This window comes from Eucyclogobius newberryi, unplaced genomic scaffold (assembly GCF_026437365.1).
Source record: "Eucyclogobius newberryi isolate DKJ021-1_F unplaced genomic scaffold, fEucNew1.0.hap1 SCAF_12, whole genome shotgun sequence".
Lineage (NCBI taxonomy): Eukaryota > Metazoa > Chordata > Actinopteri > Gobiiformes > Gobiidae > Eucyclogobius > Eucyclogobius newberryi.
In genome coordinates, this window is record NW_027315746.1 from 4927018 (window position 1) to 4948305 (window position 21288).

At 45.0% G+C, this 21288-nt stretch overlaps 3 protein-coding genes across 3 annotated transcripts; all 3 read left to right on the forward strand.

The window, feature by feature from the left end:
• Positions 1-1311: 1311 nt before the first annotated feature.
• LOC140355764 (uncharacterized) lies at positions 1312-15152 on the forward strand. The gene is made up of 4 exons (XM_072440416.1): positions 1312-1337; positions 2451-4694; positions 12152-12206; positions 13196-15152. Exons 1-4 carry the CDS (start codon positions 1320-1322, stop codon positions 15064-15066), a joined length of 4188 nt encoding a protein of 1395 aa, XP_072296517.1. The 5' UTR covers positions 1312-1319; the 3' UTR covers positions 15067-15152.
• Positions 5674-10192, forward strand: LOC140355962 (uncharacterized). The gene is made up of 2 exons (XM_072440631.1): positions 5674-5743; positions 8020-10192. The coding sequence occupies exons 1-2, from the start codon at positions 5726-5728 to the stop codon at positions 9943-9945; spliced, it is 1944 nt and encodes a 647-aa protein (XP_072296732.1). The 5' UTR covers positions 5674-5725; the 3' UTR covers positions 9946-10192.
• Positions 15153-15560: 408 nt separating the features above from the next.
• On the forward strand, positions 15561-19273 carry LOC140355765 (uncharacterized). Its single transcript, XM_072440417.1, has 4 exons — positions 15561-15615; positions 16243-16545; positions 16973-17263; positions 19137-19273. The coding sequence occupies exons 1-4, from the start codon at positions 15561-15563 to the stop codon at positions 19256-19258; spliced, it is 771 nt and encodes a 256-aa protein (XP_072296518.1). The 3' UTR covers positions 19259-19273.
• The last annotated feature ends 2015 nt before the right edge of the window (positions 19274-21288 follow it).

Here is a 21288-nt window from a genome sequence, read left to right on the forward strand (position 1 = left end):
GTCAGTACTGCTGTATGACCCCCGCGCTGCAGGGGGCAGTAGTACTGCTCTATGACCCCCGTGCTGCAGGGGGCAGTAGTACTGCGGTATGACCCCCGCGCTGCAGGGGGCAGTAGTACTGCGGTATGACCCCCGCGCTGCAGGGGGCAGTAGTACTGCGGTATGACCCCCGCGCTGCAGGGGGCAGTAGTACTACTGTATGACCCCCGCGCTGCAGGGGGCAGTAGTACTGCGGTATGACCCCCGCGCTGCAGGGGGCAGTAGTACTACTGTATGACCCCCGCGCTGCAGGGGGCAGTAGTACTGCGGTATGACCCCCGCGCTGCAGGGGGCAGTAGTACTGCGGTATGACCCCCGCGCTGCAGGGGGCAGTAGTACTGCGGTATGACCCCCGCGCTGCAGGGGGCAGTAGTACTACTGTATGACCCCCGCGCTGCAGGGGGCAGTAGTACTGCGGTATGACCCCCGCGCTGCAGGGGGCAGTAGTACTGCGGTATGACCCCCGCGCTGCAGGGGGCAGTAGTACTGCGGTATGACCCCCGCGCTGCAGGGGGCAGTAGTACTGCTGTATGACCCCCGCGCTGCAGGGGGCGTCAGTACTGCTGTATGACCCCCGCGCTGCAGGGGGCGGCAGTACGGCTGGACCCCCGCGCTGCAGGGGGCAGTAGTACTGCTGTATGACCCCCGTGCTGCAGGGGGCGGCAGTACGGCTGGACCCCCGCGCTGCAGGGGGCAGTAGTACTGCTGTATGACCCCCGCGCTGCAGGGGGCGGCAGTACTGCTGTATGACCCCCGTGCTGTAGGGGGCAGTAGTACTGCTGTATGACCCCCGTGCTGCAGGGGGCGGCGGTACTGCTGTATGACCCCCGTACTGCAGGGGGCAGTAGTACTGCTGTATGACCCCCGTGCTGCAGGGGGCAGTAGTACTACTGTATGACCCCCGTGCTGCAGGGGGCAGTAGTACTACTGTATGACCCCCGTGCTGCAGGGGGCAGTAGTACTGCTGTATGACCCCCGTGCTGCAGGGGGCAGTAGTACTGCTGTATGACCCCCGTGCTGCAGGGGGCAGTAGTACTACTGTATGACCCCCGTGCTGCAGGGGGCAGTAGTACTGCTGTATGACCCCCGCGCTGCAGGGGGCAGTAGTACTGCTGTATGACCCCCGTGCTGCAGGGGGCAGTAGTACTGCTGTATGACCCCCGTGCTGCAGGGGGCAGTAGTACTGCTGTATGACCCCCGTGCTGCAGGGGGCGGCAGCAGCACACTCTCTACTTCCGGGTCAGCGGCAGTCTGGAGTTTGGATCAGATTGTTTTGGATCATGACTTCAACTGTCCAGGTTTGTGCTTTTTTAAGTGCTAAATAAAAGAGTAGTTTAGTGTTTATTGAACCGTAACCGAGCCCGTTTGCCTCATCACGTGCTCAATGACACCGGGAAACGTCACGGCTCCGCGGCACAAACAAGTTTCCCGTGGCGAGGAATCCGAGACGGTTCGTCCGCAAACACCGCGCCAGAGTTGACTTTTTAACACGATAAACAACAGGACAGGAAGTTTGAGAACCTTTTCTCACGTAAGGTTCAGTAATCACACTTCACTCTGCAGAATGTGTTTTGCTAAGCTAGCAGCTAAAACAGCTAACAGCCCCAATCTGACTGTAACTGATCTGATAACTACAGTTAAGACTACAACATACACATTTATGAAGTATATAAAACGACTGTAACTGATCTGATAACTACAGTTAAGACTACAACATACACATTTATGAAGTATATAAAACAACAAAACACATATACTATAGAAATATTCTTACCATTGATTTAAGTCCTCATTAGTCATAAATTAGTTGTTTAAATCAGTTTAAACAGGTGGACACATATGTAGCAGTACATGTTAGCGGCCACGTGAGGCCGCCTGCTCTATTTACTGAAAGTTGATGCTAGAAAAACCTTTTTACTTAAAAATCCAAGCCAGCTCAATTGTGTTCTAGATGAATGTACTGTATGTTCATCCAGATCCAAACTGTGAGGAAAAGTGAGTGAAACCGGACTCGCTGGAGCTTTAAATACATTTGTCAACCACAACTTTGACCATTGTTTATTACGGCTGAAAACACGTCAAATACTCATTTAATAAAACGTTTCATTATCATAATTGCAGACGCATCACCCTTTATTTCGGGCCAAAACATCCTTATTGTCACAAATTGGCTGTTGCAGTTTGTGGGATGTTCTATGTGGATTGAATGACTCTGAGCAGTGCATTACTGTTTTCACACTCTCCACATCAGTCTTAAAACAGTGTACCACACTGCTCAGAGCCGTCTAATCCTACATAAGACCCTCTGAAATGATTGTAAGACCGCCCAAGGTTCAGAAGCACTGGGCTACTACAGAATATTGCTGCTGGTTTATTTCTAACTTTTACTTACTGAACTCTTCCATTTGCAGACATCATCTACGGCTCAGATCATGTTGTCCTGCGAGAAGACGGTTACACAGCGTTCTTCAAGAAGCACCAGGGACAGACCTTACAGCTGTGATCTCTGTAAAACCACCTTCACTCGATCCACCCAGCTGAAAAAACACAAGTGCACCAAGACTAGAGAAAAGCCCTCCAAGAGTGACCAGTGTGACGCAGCCTTCACACAGATAAAACCCCTCAAACACCAACGTGTCCAGCACAAAGTGTTCAGCGCTCCAAGTAAAGACAAACCTTTCAGTTGTCAGTACTGTGAAAAGGGATTTGCAAGATTGGCTGACCTCAAAAGGCACATTCTCATTCACACGGGTGAAAAGCCGTACAGTTGTGAGGAGTGTGGGAAAAGTTTTGCTCAGTCAGTTTCTCTGACACGACACAGGCGGCTTCACACTGGAGAACAGCCTTACAAATGTGAAGAATGTGGGAAAGCATTCACTAATTCAGGTTCACTTGACTACCACAAGGGCAAGCACTCCAGAGAAAAGACCTTCAAATGTGACCAGTGTGACGCAGCCTTCACACATTCAAAAGCCCTCAAGGAACATCAACGTGTCGAGCACAAAGTGTTCAGCTCCCAACGAAAAGACAAACCTTTCAGTTGTCTATACTGTGGAAAGAGATTTGCATTAGCGTTTGACCTGAAAAGGCACATTCGCTCGCACACGGGTGAAAGGCCGTACAGATGTGAGGAGTGTGGGAAGAGGTTCACTCTGTCAAGCACTCTGATGCAACACAAGCGCATTCACACGGGGGAGCGGCCTTACAAATGTGACAAATGTGGCATGGAATTCAATCAAATGAGTTCACACGACAACCACCAGCGGCGGGCCCATCCCAGCGCTTGTCAGTTCTGTGGAAAGACGTGTACAAGAGTAAATTATCCCCCCAAAACCAACCAGACCCACAAAAGAGAAAGGGCCAACAGCTGTGAGGAGTGTTGGAAGAAATTCACTGTGTCGTCCACTCTTTTAGGACACAAGCACATTCAGGCAGTGCTGCGCTTTAAGTGTGACCAGTGTGGGAGAACGTTCTCAAAATCTCATCATCTCAAACGACACCTGCGTAACTTTCACAAAGAAAACAGACCTTTTGTTTGTCCGTTTTGTAAGAAAACCTTCACACAGTCATCTGCACTCGAGTATCATAAGTGCTCTCGCGGCAAAAACAGACCCTACAGTTGTGACGACTGTAAAAAGTCCTTTACGAGACCGTATGTTCTCAAAATGCACCGGCGCAGCCACACGGGAGCGAATCTGTCCAAATGTGTGCGCTGTAAGATGGCCTTCACCACAGCGCTCAGCCTCATGATGCACAGGCGCAGGTGTGGCAAACGCTCCGCCCAAAAGACTCTTCTACAGCCACGTTCTTCTAAAACATACACCGGGGCCCCTGCACTGAAAACAGAACAGATTATTCACAACAACAACAACAACTGGCCTTACAAATGTGACCATTGTGAGAAATCGTTCATCCGAGCACGTCACCTCAAGATCCATATCCGCGCCCACACGGGGAAGAAGCTGTTCAAATGTGGAAATTGCGGAATGAAATTTGCCAAAACGTCCAATCTTCAACGTCACATCCAAACATTTCACTTGCCAGACGCAAACACGTACAAGTGCGACGTCTGCGGAACCAAGTTCACCCGCGAAAGTTCTCTTAAGATACATCGAGGGAACCACAAGAAAGGGAAGCCGTACGGGTGTGGCTGCTGCGAAGCCTCTTTTGACCTTTACCAAGAACTCAAAGAACATCTGCGCTCACACCCTGAACACAAGTCGGTCCAGTGCGAGCGATGTGGATCAAGGTTTTCTAAAGCCAATAATCTCAAAAGACACATGCAGATCCACTTTGGTCAGCCTACACACCCGTGTGACCAGTGTGGGAAGGTGTTCGATGACCCGTCTACTCTACGAACTCACCACCTGGTGCACTCTGGGCCGTACGCTTGTGAGAAGTGCGAGAGGAGTTTCATCACCGCAGAAAAGTTACGGCAACATAAAATCACGCACTTTGAAGAAGCGATTGAGTCGTATAAAGTTCAGTCTGTAGATCACGTTCAAGAGTCGGACAACGTTCGTGCCGTCGAGATGGACAGTTTTCAGGTGGAAGTCGAGTTGGAGATGTCGTGCGAAGTGTGTTCAAAGACATTTAATACCAAAGACCGATATTATGAACATCTGCGGAAGCACGAGATCCAGCTTATTGTGATCTAACTTTATTATCTTTATATTAGTATTTATTATTAGATGTCATGACATGAGCACTTGCTACTGTTGGTGGCTGTGGGCCCCTGTTCGTTTAGATGTTTATTTGATGGGGACATGACAAAAAGACACTATAAAGTCGTTGCGGTGACTTCTTTGTCGGAATGCATTAAGTATGTGAGCAATACGTACGTTTGGAACCACTGAAAAGGGTTTGAATGAACAAGTTTGATTTTTCATGTTTTAAGACTGTAAATATCAGGTACAGTGCCTTTAAAAAAAAAATATATATATATATATATATATATATATATATGAGCCACTGAATGTATGATTACATGTGAACCCCACCTTCCACCTGTGGTATAATTCATCCATCATTTTTGTGGTTAATAAGAAATAAAAGCCCATGCGAGTCTACAGTTTTTCCTTTAATGCCACTATGACCATAAGGTACACACACGTCAACTCCTAGTATCCTCAACAACAACAAAGTATTTTTTTTTCAATTGTTTAGTGTCAAAGGAGCATTAACCCTTCCTACATGACAGAGGTTCTGTTCGAGTCCTTCCTAAATGAATAATCAAGGACTAAATGGGACTGACGAGCTCTATGAGGGAACAGGAAGTTTAATGTAGGATTCATTTCTCCAGAATACTTGGATTTGTGTTATAGAACCATAAAATGCACTTATAATCTGAAGGGAAAAGAAATATATTTGTAAATGATAATCCTGAACTTATCTGAAGACTAAGTGTAATGCCAGGCTGTGGAACATTCCAGCAAACCACGGTCAAACCACGGTCATGGAGACAAGTGTTCGAGGGACCTCCTGCCAGCAAAGACACACAATATTATAACATTTTTAAAGACTAATTTAAACTACATGTGCGTCAGTACTAGGTTGTTGTTGCTACATTACCCCGATGCTGTAGGGGGCGACATTGCGTATCGTCTCGCATTAAAAAATATCTACTTCCGGTGTTGGGTCATCATCGGCAGCTTTTCACTTCGGGCTCAGATTTGTGTTTTAGATCATGACAGCGACAGTCCAGGTTTGTGTCTTTTCTAAGTGCTTTTTACACACGCGTGAAAAGAGTGGATTGTGGTGTTTCCGGTGATCGGTGTCACCATAGCAACAGCACAGGGAAACCACAAACTACAGTGTCACTCGTCATTATCGACATCGATCCTTGACATGGGGCAGTTTTTAAACGTCAGCGCCACTGCTCATTGTGAAGGATGATCATATTTGAGCAGTTTGATGCAGATTTCCTTTGGAGTTTGCGTTTGTTTACATAGACCAGAACCACTGTCACTGCGGGCGGCGTGGAGGTCACGTGGCGGGCATAGAAGTCTCCGGTCCCCGCCCACTTTTAGGGGAAAACATTCCGCTTCATTCACTAGCATCAGAAACTAACAGATCAACTCCTTTTAGTCTTAAACTATTGGGAACTAGCATCATCAGAGCTAATATCTGAACTAGCATAATCAGAACTAATATCAGAACTAGCATAATTGGAACCAGAAACAGTACTAGCATCAGAACTAGCATAATCAGAACTAATATCAGAACTAGCATAATTGGAACCAGAAACAGTACTAGCATCAGAACTAGCATAATCAGAACTAATATCAGAACTAGCATAATCGGAACCAGAAACAGTACTAGCATCAGAACTAGCATAATCAGAACTAGCATAATCAGAACTAGCATCAGAACTAGCATCATCAGAACCAGAAACAGTACTAGCATCAGAATTAGCATCAGAACTGATATCAGAACTAGCATCAGAACTAGCATCAGAACTAGCATCAGAACTAATATCAGAACTAGCATCATCAGAACCAGAAACAGTACTAGCATCAGATCTAGCATCAGAACTAGCATCATCAGAAATAATAACAGAACTAGCATCGGAACTGATATCAGAACTAGCATCAGAACTAGCATAATCAGAACCAGCATCAGAACTAGCATCAAAACTAGCATCATCAGAACTAGCATCATCAGAACCAGCATCAGAACTAGCATCATCAGAACTAGCACTAGAACTAGCATCAGAATTAGCATCAGAACTAGCATCAGAACTGATATCAGAACTAGCATAATCAGAACCAGCATCAGAACTAGCATCATCAGAAGTAGCATCAGAACTAGCATAATCAGAACTAGCATCAGAACTGATATCAGAACTAGCAGAATCAGAATCAGCATCAGAACTAGCATCATCAGAACTAGCATAATCAGAACCAGCATCAGAACTGATATCAGAACTAGCATAATCAGAACCAGCATCAGAACCAGCATCAGAACCAGCATCAGAACTAGCAGAACTAGAACCCAGCCGATTAGCGCTAGCATTCCTCTGCTTCGGGAGAACGACGCTCCACTCATAGGCCGTAATTTAGAAATACAAACTCATTCATCCATTTAGTTGCTTTATGGCGGTAAAATATGTAAATATTCAACCAGGCTGCACGTGTTGGATAAAGCGATCTGAAATGTATTCTCTTATTCATGTATGTTAGCAATAACCAGCAGTACAAAGTAGACTTAAATCTTACACAATAAACACTGGATTCAAATCACCCCAAAACCAAAATGACACAAAATAAGTGTCACAGGAGGACAAACACGATCATCATAATGTGGATTCATATTTTATTTAGATTGTCAGCTCATTTATCTTAAAACGTGAACATTAACAGTGTTTGATATGAAAACACACACATCTGACACACGCATATAATTAGCTCTTAAGGCATTTGACCCAGTGACACAAAACCTAGTGGAATTTGTTTCCCTCTCAGAGCTTCTCACCGCATTATATTAAGACATTTTTACAGTTAAATCACCAGTTACCCCAAAACTGCCACCTTAACGTTGTGGAGGGGTTTGAGGTCATGGATGATCCTAGGAAATATTTTGCCTGGTGCATTAGTCCTTGGTGACCAGCCAGACCAGACCAGGCCTGGGGTGGGGGGCTTGCAGATGGCCAGGTCTTAAGAACTGTGGGACCACCTTCCCGTAGACCCACCATCTTATGAATGACCATAAGGGCAGCAAAAGGTTGTCACAAATTGGCTGTTGCAGTTTGTGGGATGTTCTATGTGGATTGAATGACTCTGAGCGGTGCATTACTGTTTTCACACTCTCCACATCAGTCTTAAAACAGTGTACCACACTGCTCAGAGCCGTCTAATCCTTACATAAGACCCTCTGAAATGATTGTAAGACCGCCCAAGGTTCAGAAGCACTGGGCTACTACAGAATATTGCTGCTGGTTTATTTCTAACTTTTACGTACTGAACTCTTTTCCATTTGCAGACATCATCTACGGCTCAGATCATGTTGTCCTGCGAGAAGACGGTTACACAGCGTTCTTCAAGAAGCACCAGGGACAGACCTTACAGCTGTGACCTCTGTAAAACCACCTTCACTCGATCCACCCAGCTGAAAAAACACAAGTGCACCAACACTAGAGAAAAGCCCTCCAAGAGTGACCAGTGTGACGCAGCCTTCACACAGATAAAACCCCTCAAACACCAACGTGTCCAGCACAAAGTGTTCAGCGCTCCAAGTAAAGACAAACCTTTCAGTTGTCAGTACTGTGAAAAGGGATTTGCAAGATCAAGTGACCTTAAAAGGCACATTCTCATTCACACGGGTGAAAAGCCGTACAGTTGTGAGGAGTGTGGGAAAAGTTTTGGTCAGTCAATTACTCTGACACGACACCGGCGGCTTCACACTGGAGAACAGCCTTACAAATGTGACAAATGTGGGAAAGCATTCACTAATTTGGGCTCATTTTACTACCACCAGTGCAAACACACCGGAGAAAAGCCCTACAGATGTGACCAGTGTGACGCAGCCTTCACACATTCAAAAGCCCTCAAGGAACATCAACGTGTCGAGCACAAAGTGTTCAGCTCCCAACGAAAAGACAAACCTTTCAGTTGTCAGTACTGTGAAAAGGGATTTGCAAGATCAAGTGACCTCAAAAGGCACATTCTCACTCACACGGGTGAAAAGCCGTACAGTTGTGAGGAGTGTGGGAAAGGATTTGGTCAGTCAATTACTCTTATACGACACAGGCGGCTTCACACTGGAGAACGGCCTTACAAATGTGACAAATGTGGGAAGGCATTCACTCAAATGAGTTCACGCAACTATCACCAGCGGGCCCATCACAGCACTTGTCAGTTCTGTGGAAAGACGTCTTCAAAAGCAAATTATCTACAAAATTCAAACCAGACCCACAAAAGAGAAAGGGCCAACAGCTGTGAGGAGTGTTGGAAGAGATTCACTGTGTCGTCCACTCTTTTAGGACACAAGCACATTCAGGCAGTGCTACGTTTTAAGTGTGACCAGTGTGGGAGAACGTTCTCAAAATCTCATCATCTCAAGCGACACCTGCGTAACTTTCACAAAGAAAACAGACCTTTTGTTTGTCAGTTTTGTAAGAAAACCTTCACACAGTCATCTGCACTCGAGTATCATAAGTGCTCTCGCGGCAAAAACAGACCCTACAGTTGTGACGAGTGTAAAAAGTCCTTTACAAGACCGTATGTTCTCAAAATGCACCGGCGCAGCCACACGGGAGCGAATCTGTCCAAATGTGTGCGCTGTAAGATGGCCTTCACCACAGCGCTCAGCCTCATGATGCACAGGCGCAGGTGTGGCAAAGGCTCCGCCCAAAAGACTCTTCTACAGCCACGTCGTCAGCTCATGTCACAATCTACAACAAAGTCTTCTAAAACACACACCGGGGCCCCTGCTCTGAAAACAGAACAGATTATTCACAACAACAACAGGCCTTATAAATGTGACCATTGTGAGAAATCCTTTGCCCAAACGCGTGGGCTCAAAGTTCACATGCGGAGTCACCTACAAGGACCAAAGCACCCATGTGACCAGTGTGGGAAGGTGTTCAATGACCCGTCTACTCTACGAACTCACCACCTGGTGCACTCTGGGCCGTACGCTTGTGAGAAGTGTGAGAGGAGTTTCATCACCGCGGAAAAGTTACTACAACATAAAGTCACACACGTTGAAGAAGCTGTCGAGTCGTATAAAGTTCAGTCTGTAGATCATGTTCAAGAAACAGACAGTGTTTGTGCCGTCGAGATGGACAGTTTTCAAGTAGAAGTTGAGTTGGAGATGTCGTGTGAAGTGTGTTCAGAGACATTTAATACCAAAGAGCAATATTATGAACATCTGCGGAACCACGAGATTGAGCTTATTGTGATCTAACAAAGCACAAAAACGTGTAATAGTGTATGTCAGAGGTTATGTAAGTACCATTACTGAATAATAAAGTAGTACGGCCTAAGTTGCATGTGTTGAGAATGTAAACACAACTCTGTCTCGGCCATAATCCGGCATTTGGACATTTTAGTACAAATCCACCCCGTTTTCAAACACACCGACGGCGTGTTGGTCGTGGTGCGAGCACACAGGGCAGTTGTTTATCTGCTTAACATGCTTAGGATACGAAGATCACATGATGGTGTTCAGATGTGTATCGTAGGCTTAGTGTACGCTCCATCGTCGTGTGTTTCTGTGTATCTGTTGTGTCACTTTCAGCACACATGATTATGGTGTCAGACGGTCCATCTCCACAACCACTCACTCTGTCCAAGGTTATTCTGAGCAATAAAAACGCCTGTAATTGAATAACTGCAAGAGATACGCTTAATGCCATGCTGTGGAACATTCGAACGGTTACATAGTTCATCTTTAATCATGTTAAAGGGGTCATACTAAGCAACATTAATGAGCTTTTAAACTCATTAGTTTTCTCTAACGTGTATTCTGATTGAGTCATGCATGTTTGGGTTTGTATTGTCCTGGAACTGAGGCTTGAGTTTTGACCTACCCCCTAGCCCCGCCCACATCCCTGTGCATGTAAATGAAATATTGCCCTGAAGTTCTGCAGATTTGAACACTTGTTTGCAAGTATTAAGCCATTTTAAAAAAAAGATAAGCCTTTATTTGTCCCACAATGGGGAGATTTCAGTGTTGCAACACAAAGTAGGTACAAAAGTAAAATAACAGATAACTTAAAGAAAACTTTAAGAAAAAACACTATTAATAGAAAAACACTATTAACAGAAAAGCTCTTATAAAAAAACTCATATTCTTAATAAAAAGTAAAAATGATAATGATACAATAGTAACACTTATATGGACGGAGAATATTGCACCAAGATGATTGACATTATGTCAAGGTATTGCACATGAATATGACAGTATTGCACATGATTATGTCAGGATTTTAGCAGCATGATTTTAGATCTATATTGCCGTTTACAATGAACAAAATGCTGATCTAGTCATAGCTGAACACTAAATATCTGGTGAATAATATGTCTCTTTTAACTACAATGCGTAGTTTAAACGGCCACACATATTTTTAGTTCCATATTTGGACTTTATATGCTTTTCCATCAGCAGTTCCAGGCTGCAGTTCTCCCCGCCCTGCTGTAGGGGGCGCTGTGGCCTCCAGGCTGCAGTTCTCCCCGCCCTGATGTAGGGGGCGCTGTGGCCTCCAGGCTGCAGTTCTTCCCGCCCTGCTGTAGGGGGCGCTGTGGCCTCCAGGCTGCAGTTCTCCCCGCCCTGCTGTAGGGGGCGCTGTGGCCTCCAGGCTGCAGTTCTCCCCGCCCTGCTGTAGGGGGCGCTGTGGCCTCCAGGCTGCAGTTCTCCCCGCCCTGCTATAGGGGGCGCTGTGGCCTCCAGAATGCGGTTCTCCTCGCCCTGCTGTAGGGGGCGCTGTGACCTCCAGGCTGCAGTTCTCCCCGCCCTGCTGTAGGGGGCGCTGTGGCCTCCAGGCTGCAGTTTTCCCCGCCCTGCTGTAGGGGGCGCTGTGGCCTCCAGGCTGCAGTTCTCCCTGCCTTGCTGTAGGGGGCGCTGTGGCCTCCAGGCTGCAGTTCTCCTCATCCTGCTGTAGGGGGCGCTGTGGCCTTCAGGCTGCAGCTCTCCCCGCCCTGCTGTAGGGGGTGCTGTGGCCTTCAGGCTGCAGTTCTCCCCGCCCTGCTATAGGGGGCGCTGTGGCCTCCAGGCTGCAGTTCTCCCCGCCCTGCTGTAGGGGGCGCTGTGGCCTTCAGGCTGCAGCTCTCCCCGCCCTGCTGTAGGGGGTGCTGTGGCCTTCAGGCTGCAGTTCTCCCCGCCCTGCTATAGGGGGCGCTGTGGCCTCCAGGCTGCAGTTCTCCCCGCCCTGCTGTAGGGGGTGCTGTGGCCTCCAGGCTGCAGTTCTCCCCGCCCTGCTGTAGGGGGCGCTGTGGCCTCCAGGCTGCAGTTCTCCCCGCCCTGCCGTAGGGAGCGCTGTGGCCTTCAGGCTGCAGTTCTCCCCGCCCTGCTATAGGGGGCGCTGTGGCCACAGTCTGTGCCACAGTCGCGCAGGGCGGAGCAGCGTCACATCTCGCGGATCAGCGGCTGTGTCTCTGTTTGTTGTGGTCAGATGCTCGTTCTGGGACGTGACTTGCAGCTGTCCAGGTTTGTGTCCGTTTCCCGCGGTTTGAACAGACGTTAACGGACGCTTCGGGTGTTTCTGCGGCAGAGATTAAAGCCCCCGGTCTGTGTCACGGGGCTGCGGGGGCGCGGGGCTTCCATGCGGGACAGATGTAGAGCTCCATGTTCTTTAGCCTCAAGCAAATGAACAACAACTAACAAGCTGCACAAGTCAACAAACAAACAAACACACAAACACGTGCACATCTGCCCCGTGTTGGAGTAATGCGGCTGTCACGTGCTGTGGGACAGATTCCTTTGTGGTCTTAGCAATCGAAACGTGTTAAAATAAACAAATCTATGATTTATTTAATTATACTCTGCGTTAAAATAAGAGGAGACGTCACAACGTGAATGCCGCATGTGTGTTTGTGTTACACCTTCTATTGACACAGTGTTGTGACCTCTATTGCGCCATCTGGTGGTCTAAAAAGGTGTGCATACTGCTCCTTCTAACACTGTGTTTGGTCATGTAACAATGTGAATCAGTAATTAAAACAGATAACAGCCTCTTGTACAATAAAGTTTGCTGTAATATAAGAAGTGACTCGAAATTAATATAAAAATAATGGGTATTGAAGAGGTTATTTTTGAACGATCACAATCACGGCAAATATGTATCACCAGTGAAGCACAAAGCGACTGTCTCGAGTCTCGCGCTGCAGCTACAGCTTCTGACACGAGCGACACACGGGACACGGTGCGGGACAGATGTGTTGGTCACGTGACTTCTGAACGTGACACACAGAGTGACACATGCGCCTCGACTCGTTTGGCCCATCACCGCCACAGGCACCAGTCAAATCTGCAGTTTGCTCATCGTCGTGTCAAAGGGGCGAGGAGTATGTCCACGACGTTTTACCAAAATGAACACGTGACTCTTGAGCTCTAGGACCCCACCTATGCACAGGAAACGCTGGTATCGTGTTGTGCAATGTGAAAATGTTATATTTGACTTACTTTATCCGGCAGAAAGATTGTTTTGTCTTCCTATGACGACAGGATGTCCGGGTGACGCTAAACTACAGGACATTTATTGCCTTTTGTGTTAATTTACAGACGTCGTCGACAGCTCGGATCATGTTCCCCAGCGAGAAGACGCCACCTCCGAGTTCTCCTCCGAAACAACAACCCGTGCGCACCAGAGACAGGCCTCACTGCTGCGACGTCTGCAAAAAGACCTTCCCTCAATCCAACTACCTGAAACAACACATGCTCACTCACAGCGGAGAAAAGCCCCACAAGTGTGACCAGTGTGATAAGAGGTTCGGACTGTCCAGCACGTTGCGACGACACAAGCTGATCCACACAGGCGAGCGGCCGTACACGTGCGACCTTTGTGACCGAGACTTCACACAGTCACATATCCTCAAAGAACATCTGCGGGTCCAGCACAACGTGTTCAGTTGTAAATATTGTAAGAAATCCTTGGGTCATTTGTCTGAGAACTATCAGTGCCCTCATAGTAAAGACCAACATCCGATCAGTTGTCAGTACTGTGGGAAGACATTTTCAAGAAACTTTGATCTCAAAAGGCACATTCGCTGCCACACGGGCGAAAGGCCGTACAGCTGTGAGCAGTGTGGGAAAAGATTCACGCTGTCAAGCACTTTGATACAACACAAGCGCGTTCACACAGGAGAGCGGCCTTACAAATGTGACAAATGTGAGAAAACATTCACTCAAGCAGGTCACATGAAGCTACATACCTGTCGCAACGAGAGAGACTCATGCACCTGTAAGTTATGTAAGAAAACCTTTAAAAAGTTTGAATTCAAATATCATGAGTGCTCTCATTGCAAAGACAAACTTGTAGTACCCAGTACTTGTCAGTTCTGTGGAAAGTCGTGTTCAAGAGCAAATGATTCCACAAAAGCCAACACGGGAGAAAGGGCCAACAGCTGTGAGGAGTGTTGGAAGAGATTTACACTGTCAACGACTCTTTTAGGACACAAAGACGTTCAGGCAGTGCTACGTTTTAAGTGTGACCAGTGTGGGAGAACGTTCTCAAAATCTCATCATCTCAAACGACACCTGCGTAACTTTCACAAAGAAAACAGACCTTTTGTTTGTCCGTTTTGTAAGAAAACCTTCACACAGTCATCCGCACTCGAGTATCATAAGTGCTCTCGCGGCAAAAACAGACCCTACAGTTGTGACGAGTGTAAAAAGTCCTTTACAAGACCGTATGTTCTCAAAATGCACCGGCGCAGCCACACGGGAGCAAATCTGTCCAAATGTGTGCGCTGTAAGATGGCCTTCACCACAGCGCTCAGCCTCATGATGCACAGGCGCAGGTGTGGAAAACGCTCCGCCCAAAAGACTCTTCTACAGCCACGTCGTCAGCTCATGTCACAGTCAACAACAAAGTCTTCTAAAACATACACCGGGGCCCCTGCTCTGAAAACAGAACAGATTATTCACAACAACAACAACTGGCCTTACAAATGTGACCATTGTGAGAAATCCTTTGCCCAAACGCGTGGGCTCAAAGTTCACATGCGGAGTCACCTACGAGGACCAAAGCACCCATGTGACCAGTGTGGGAAGGTGTTCAATGACCCGTCTACTCTACGAACTCACCACCTGGTGCACTCTGGGCCGTACGCTTGTGAGAGGTGTGAGAGGAGTTTCATCACCGCGGAAAAGTTACAACAACATAAAATCACACACGTTGAAGAAGCTGTCGAGTCGTATAAAGTTCAGTCTGTAGATCATGTTCACGTTTACACCGTCGAGATGGACAGTTTTCAAGTAGAAGCTGAGTTGGAGATGTCGTGTGAAGTGTGTTCAGAGACATTTAATACCAAAGACCAATATTACGAACATCTGCGGAAGCACGAGATCGAGCTTATTGTGATCTAACAAAGAACTTGACAAAAACGTGTAATAGTGTATGTCAGCGGTTATGTAAGTACCACGCATTACTGAATAATAAAGTAGTACAAGTATTATTTGTGTTTGGGTTCATTCATTCATTTTGTACCACTGTTTCCCGTTAGAGGTGAGTGGAGCCTGTCCCAGTGACTTAGGGCCTTAGCGACGCGGGGTTAGCGCAGCGACGCGGGGTTAGCACAGTAGTAGTACTCAATCGTATAGAGAATCTAGAGAATCTTTTCTTTTACACCGCACACTTAGAGACTTCGCGGAGGCGTTACACAAATAAAAATAAAAGTATGCACAGTATGTAGCTGTATGTCTGTGGTGATCTATATCTGTTCATAGGTGCACTTCACACTTCCTTTCACTGTCGACCTCATGCACTATCGGTGTTCTAAGAGTCAAAACGCGAACGCGACGGGCTCATTTTCAGGAACAGCGTCGTTTCAGTCATAGTCACACTTCTACATCAGGAGAAAATGGCGATGGCGGCGCGTTTGGTCCTGGGACTGCTGCTGTGGACCAGTTCTGGAGGTAAATTACGTTACGTTTCTCATAGTATTGCATCACTTTGTTATCTATGTACTTGTATATATATATGTACACAGCTGCAGCAACGACTTCCCGTGTGGATAAGACTGAATAATGAGTGAAGTGCAGCGATTGTAGAGGTTTTGTCAGGATTTTAAAACACAAATGTAGAGAGATTCTCTGCGGGTCTTACTTCCCCACTGTTGACCTTTAGTCGTTTGGTCAATCAATCGTCTGCTTCTAATTGGATTTTTGGGTGATTTGGCGTGTTTGAACTGTTCAATCTGCCTGTCCAAATTGTAAAAGTTCTTCTTATTTTTGCCGATTAATCGATGCACAGGGCTTATAAGTCGACCGAAAATTTCCTTTCCAAGTCTGATCTTTTAGTTTTTTTGGAAAGGCAATTCAAATGTTTTCACGATCTTCTGACACAGCACTAGCCGGGATTTTTAAACATTTTTTAAAGCTTTATGTTTCTTCTTAAATGCAGTTTGTGTGACCATGAAACCACAAACTGATGACACTTTAGCTCTACCAGCGTTGCCTCATCTGGATCTTTAATTTAGTCGAGTCGGTTCTCACCTTTTCCAATCAAAACGCAAGTCACTGATCAAATGGTTTGGTTTTCAGGTTCCATTCCACAGACGCTGATTGTCGAGACCAACCAAGATCTGCTGCTGGAATTCAAAGATGAGGGTCAAGTCGGAAGAAACGAGATGTTCCTTTGGAGAAACAGTGACGGCCGCCATATCGTACGTGCGAGAGCAGACGAAGTCACGATAAACGATGACTACAAAGGACGAGTGGAGTTCTGTCCGCGGAACCGCTCACTGACCCTGAGGAAGGTCCAGCTCAGCGACAGTGGGAGCTACACAGCTGTGGTGTCCCGAAAGGGCGACGAACCCGTCCTCACCATCAACGTCTCAGTGGAAGGTGCGTTCAAGCAAATGTCTCTAATATACAGACAATACATAAGGCTAAATATGACTCTTTTGGCAGATACTTTGCTAGAAATAAGAAAATATGAACTGAAAGGACACATTTTTAAGCATTCTTTACATTGTTCTTGGACTTTAAACCTGCTCTTGTACCTTTACTTTGGCCTCTCATGTTTTGGAACTTAAAATAATGCATTGAAACCCACACATTATTACCAGTCAGGCGTTCCCTCATCAGGATTTGGTATTAGCGCTCTATCTACAGGCAACAGAGGGAATTGCGATGGGTAAAAACAAAAGCTAGCTTGACTCAAAGGGAGAGGATCTCATAATCTACACTACTTAAGTAACATATGACTCTGAATTTCAAGCTGTAACTTATATTACTTTCCTTTTTTTTTGTTTCTTTATCAAACGCACAGCTCCAGTGTTTGCAGTGTGCCTGAGGCTGGACTCTGTGTCCAGCAGCTCAGACTCCTGTAACTTCACTGTGATCTGCCAAACTGAGCTGTTCAGCCTCAGCCGCTCTTTCACCTGTGACACGCCCGGCTGTGAGGAGCCCCGCCCACAACACTCTACACACGCCCACTCAGGCTCCTCCTCTCTGCACCTTTACCTGTCCGACCGGTCAATCATCTGTAACCATAGCAACCACGTCAGCTGGACCCAAGACACCAAAGACGTACAACAAATGTGCGTCACCAGTGAGACAGGTACAGGACCACACAAATGTCCAGCAGGGAAAAGTACTGCATTCAGTATTTCCCACAATGCAGCTCGAAAAGTAATGTCCAGCACTGGCCACTAGAGGTCAGTACAGACCACATTTCAAGTGTCGGGGGTTTAACTGGACACAAAACGACTGAACGAGAGCAGAAGAAGAGCTGTTTGGACCCGAGATTATGACCCTTTTGTTTTCCTTTTATTGTGACGATGACGGGCATTTATCACCATGGTGATGAGGTTTGTACTGAGCAGGACAACAGGGAATCTAGCTTTGTGCTGAGTCTGGCCTATTTACAGCTCTGTGTTCATTAATATAAACTTTCCTCTTGAAATAAATGAGAAAAAATAATAATAATAATACTAAAATAAATAAAATAAATAAAATAAATAAAATAAATAAAATAAATAAAATAAATAAAATAAACCCTTACCGTGTCTGTTAACAGATCAGTACTTTCCCATCTCAGTTAAAAATATGTCCATTTGGATATTTAATGTGAGTTTTTGAGGATCTGTTCTTTGAGTTGTTGATTTTAACTCAGAACTTATTACTTTGACTCCACTTTATGAACAATTATGCCTTTCTAATCCAAGCTTTTACGTCATTTATTCCAGTTTTACAGGTCGGCTGAAAATACAATTTGCATCTCGTCTTTGTCTTTTTTAAAGCAACAATTGAAAAAGATTAAAAAACAGTACTTTTGAACTTAAAGCAGAACTAAGTAACATTTTCCCCACAAGTCCCTGTGATGGGTAAATACTTGTCTTGTAACGTTTACCGACATCGACACAAAGAAAACTCTCCTGAGAAACCCTGACTCTTTCTTTAGTACGAAATGTTTTTGGATGTGAAATTCCATTTTTCTTCAACAAAAAGACAACAAAAAGAAAAGTGGAATTTCATTTGAAAAATAAGACAAATATAATAATAAATATGTAAGCGATCATACTTGTCTTATTGTGATAAAGAAAGAACGTAAACAAATTTTAAGACATTTTTAAGATCTTTTTTCTGACAATGTATTTCCACTTGAAACTGCAGGGGGCGCTCTACCACAAGACTTACTTAGTTCTGCTTTTTAAAGTCCATGTGATGGGTTTTAATGATGACAGTGTCTGGTGAGTTCCTGTGGTAAATGTTTATCAGTTTTACATCAGTCAAGTTGCAGTTTGTGAAGGAAATTTGAAGGAATTAGAGTTGAGTTCTTTTTTTTAATGCTGAAATTGGACGTAAATTAGAACTGTTGGCAGTCAACTGAAAAGGTGCATTTACCGCCACCTACTGGACTGAGTGTGGACAGAAGATCGACCTCCACCTCTGTGATGTCATCAGAAAGCGCCGTTCCATCATAATTGAGACAGTTTTCAGGTGTAAATATTGGTCCAATCATAACTATTGTATGATTTAAAGTGACAGTTGTGGAAAAACCTCTGTGTGCGTCACATCTGCTCAGCGTCACATCCTGTCCAAACAGGATGTGACGCTGTAAATCTCACCAAAATGGCCAAATTGGAGAAAAACGGGCAAAATGTTTGGTCAAATCTTGTGTCACACGGACTACAGCGAATACTTCAGTACTTTGACTTACGTAATGATTTAATTGAGTTACTTTTACTTGTACAACAGTAATATTTGACTGGGTTTATCTGTACTTTTACTCGAGTAACGACCACCTCTGCTTTATCTGCCCAGCTAATGACGTAATCGCATCTCAATCATTTGTCCTCGTTTGTCCGCGTCCATCTTCTGCTGATCCCGGATGTGGTCTCTGGCAGCAGACTTCCCCCTCCCCAGACAGCTCCTCCGTTGCAGTGCTTTTGATGAAGTGAAAGTGTGTGTTGTGTGTTCTCCAGGTGCAGATGAGGCGCGTGTGGTGAGTGTGTGTGAGCTGAAGACTGTGGTGTACACTGTGGGTCTGCTGCTCATGCTGGCAGCGGTCATCACGGCTCATGTGCTGGACCACAGGAGCAAACTGGACTGAACAACTCCTGTGTTTCACCATCGCTGCCTTTGGTCAATGTCTCTCACAGTTTTACATATACATCGTTTTGTCGAGCGTTTGAGAAGAAAAAGGAAGTAAAGCGCCGTGAACGTACAAGAAACACATTTAATCGTCTGTTAAACTATTTGTGTTACAGCAACTTTCATTTCCAGTATTTGCAGTATCATTTGCAGAGGGTTTGCTGCCACCTGTTGGTCATTTAAAGAATAATATATTGTGTTCATTTTGATTCAATCTTTATTTCTACTTGTTTAATAAATGTAATCTAAAACCAAGTGTCTCATGTTTACAGAACAGTTCTTTCTTGGACTGGTTCATATCATCACAGTTCTGCTTTAAGGACTGTTGGCTTTAGCTGTTGTTTTCCCTTCATCCATGGAGATCCTGCCCAGAGCTATGGACCTCTGATGTTCTACAGAAAACACTCCAGAGGAAATACTTAGAGAGAAACGGTAAAGGGTAAGATTAGGGCCAGTGTAATGTTAGGGTAATAAGTAATGTTAGGGTAAAGGGTAATGTTAGGGCCAGGGTAATGTGTAATGTTAGGGTAATGTGTAATGTTAGGGTAATGTGTAATGTTAGGGTAATGTGTAATGTTAGGGTAATGTGTAATGTTAGGGTAAAGGGTAATGTTAGGGTAATGTGTAATGTTAGGGTAATGTGTAATGTTAGGGTAAAGGGTAATGTTAGGGTAATGTGTAATGTTAGGGTAATGTGTAATGTTAGGGTAATGTGTAATGTTAGGGTAAAGGGTAATGTTAGGGTAATGTGTAATGTTAGGGTAATGTGTAATGTTAGGGTAAAGGGTAATGTTAGGGTAATGTGTAATGTTAGGGTAATGTGTAATGTTAGGGTAAAGGGTAATGTTAGGGTAATGTGTAATGTTAGGGTAATGTGTAATGTTAGGGTAATGTGTAATGTTAGGGTAAAGGGTAATGTTAGGGTAATGTGTAATGTTAGGGTAATGTGTAATGTTAGGGTAATGTGTAATGTTAGGGTAATGTGTAATGTTAGGGTAATGTGTAATGTTAGGGTAAAGGGTAATGTTAGGGTAATGTGTAATGTTAGGGTAATGTGTAATGTTAGGGTAAAGGGTAATGTTAGGGTAATGTGTAATGTTAGGGTAAAGGGTAATGTTAGGGTAATGTGTAATGTTAGGGTAATGTGTAATGTTAGGGTAATGTGTAATGTTAGGGTAATGTGTAATGTTAGGGTAAAGGGTAATGTTAGGGTAATGTGTAATGTTAGGGTAATGTGTAATGTTAGGGTAATGTGTAATGTTAGGGTAATAAGTAATATTAGGGTAATGTGTAATGTTAGGGTAATAAGTAATGTTAGGGCCAGGGTAATGTGTAATGTTAGGGTAAAGGGTAATGTTAGGGTAATGTGTAATGTTAGGGCAATGGGTAATGTTAGGGACATGTTAATGGGTAATATTAAGGTAATGGATAAGATAAGGTTGGGGATAGGGTAATGGGTAATGTTTGGGTAAGGGGTAAGGTAAGGTTGGGGACAGGGTAATGGGTAATGTTAGGATAATGGGTAAGGTTAGGGACAAGTCAATGTGTAATACTAGGGTAATGGGTGATGTAAGGACAGGCTTGAAGTTAGGAAAATTGGGTTGGTCAATGTGTTAGCGGCAGTAATTAAAAAGTGTCACCTTCAAGCTTTATCTGGTCTTACACCATAAGATAAAACACAAGCTTTATCTGGTCTTACACCATAAGATCAAACACAAGCTTTATCTGGTCTTACACCATAAGATAAAACACAAGCTTTATCTGGTCTTACACCATAAGATCAAACACAAGCTTTATCTAGTCTTACACCATAAGATCAAACACAAGCTTTATCTGGTCTTACACCATAAGATCAAACACAAGCTTTATCTGGTCTTACACCATAAGATCAAACACAAGCTTTATCTGGTCTTACACCATAAGATCAAACACAAGCTTTATTCACACTAGTTTGATGAATCCTGGTGGATGAATCTTCTTTCCTGTCGA

What these genes read in the sequence shown, in the direction of transcription:
- LOC140355765 (XM_072440417.1), top strand. Translation starts at nt 15,561, where the DNA reads ATGGCGATGGCGGCGCGTTTGGTCCTGGGACTGCTGCTGTGGACCAGT. An exon ending in GCTGTGGACCAGTTCTGGAG is followed by an intron (nt 15,616 to 16,242) that starts GTAAATTACGTT and finishes TTTGGTTTTCAG; the next exon opens with GTTCCATTCCACAGACGCTG. An exon ending in CATCAACGTCTCAGTGGAAG is followed by an intron (nt 16,546 to 16,972) that starts GTGCGTTCAAGC and finishes TCAAACGCACAG; the next exon opens with CTCCAGTGTTTGCAGTGTGC.
- LOC140355764 (XM_072440416.1), top strand. An exon ending in AGATCCAGCTTATTGTGATC is followed by an intron (nt 4,695 to 12,151) that starts TAACTTTATTAT and finishes TGTTGTGGTCAG; the next exon opens with ATGCTCGTTCTGGGACGTGA. An exon ending in GTTTGTGTCCGTTTCCCGCG is followed by an intron (nt 12,207 to 13,195) that starts GTTTGAACAGAC and finishes TTGTCTTCCTAT; the next exon opens with GACGACAGGATGTCCGGGTG.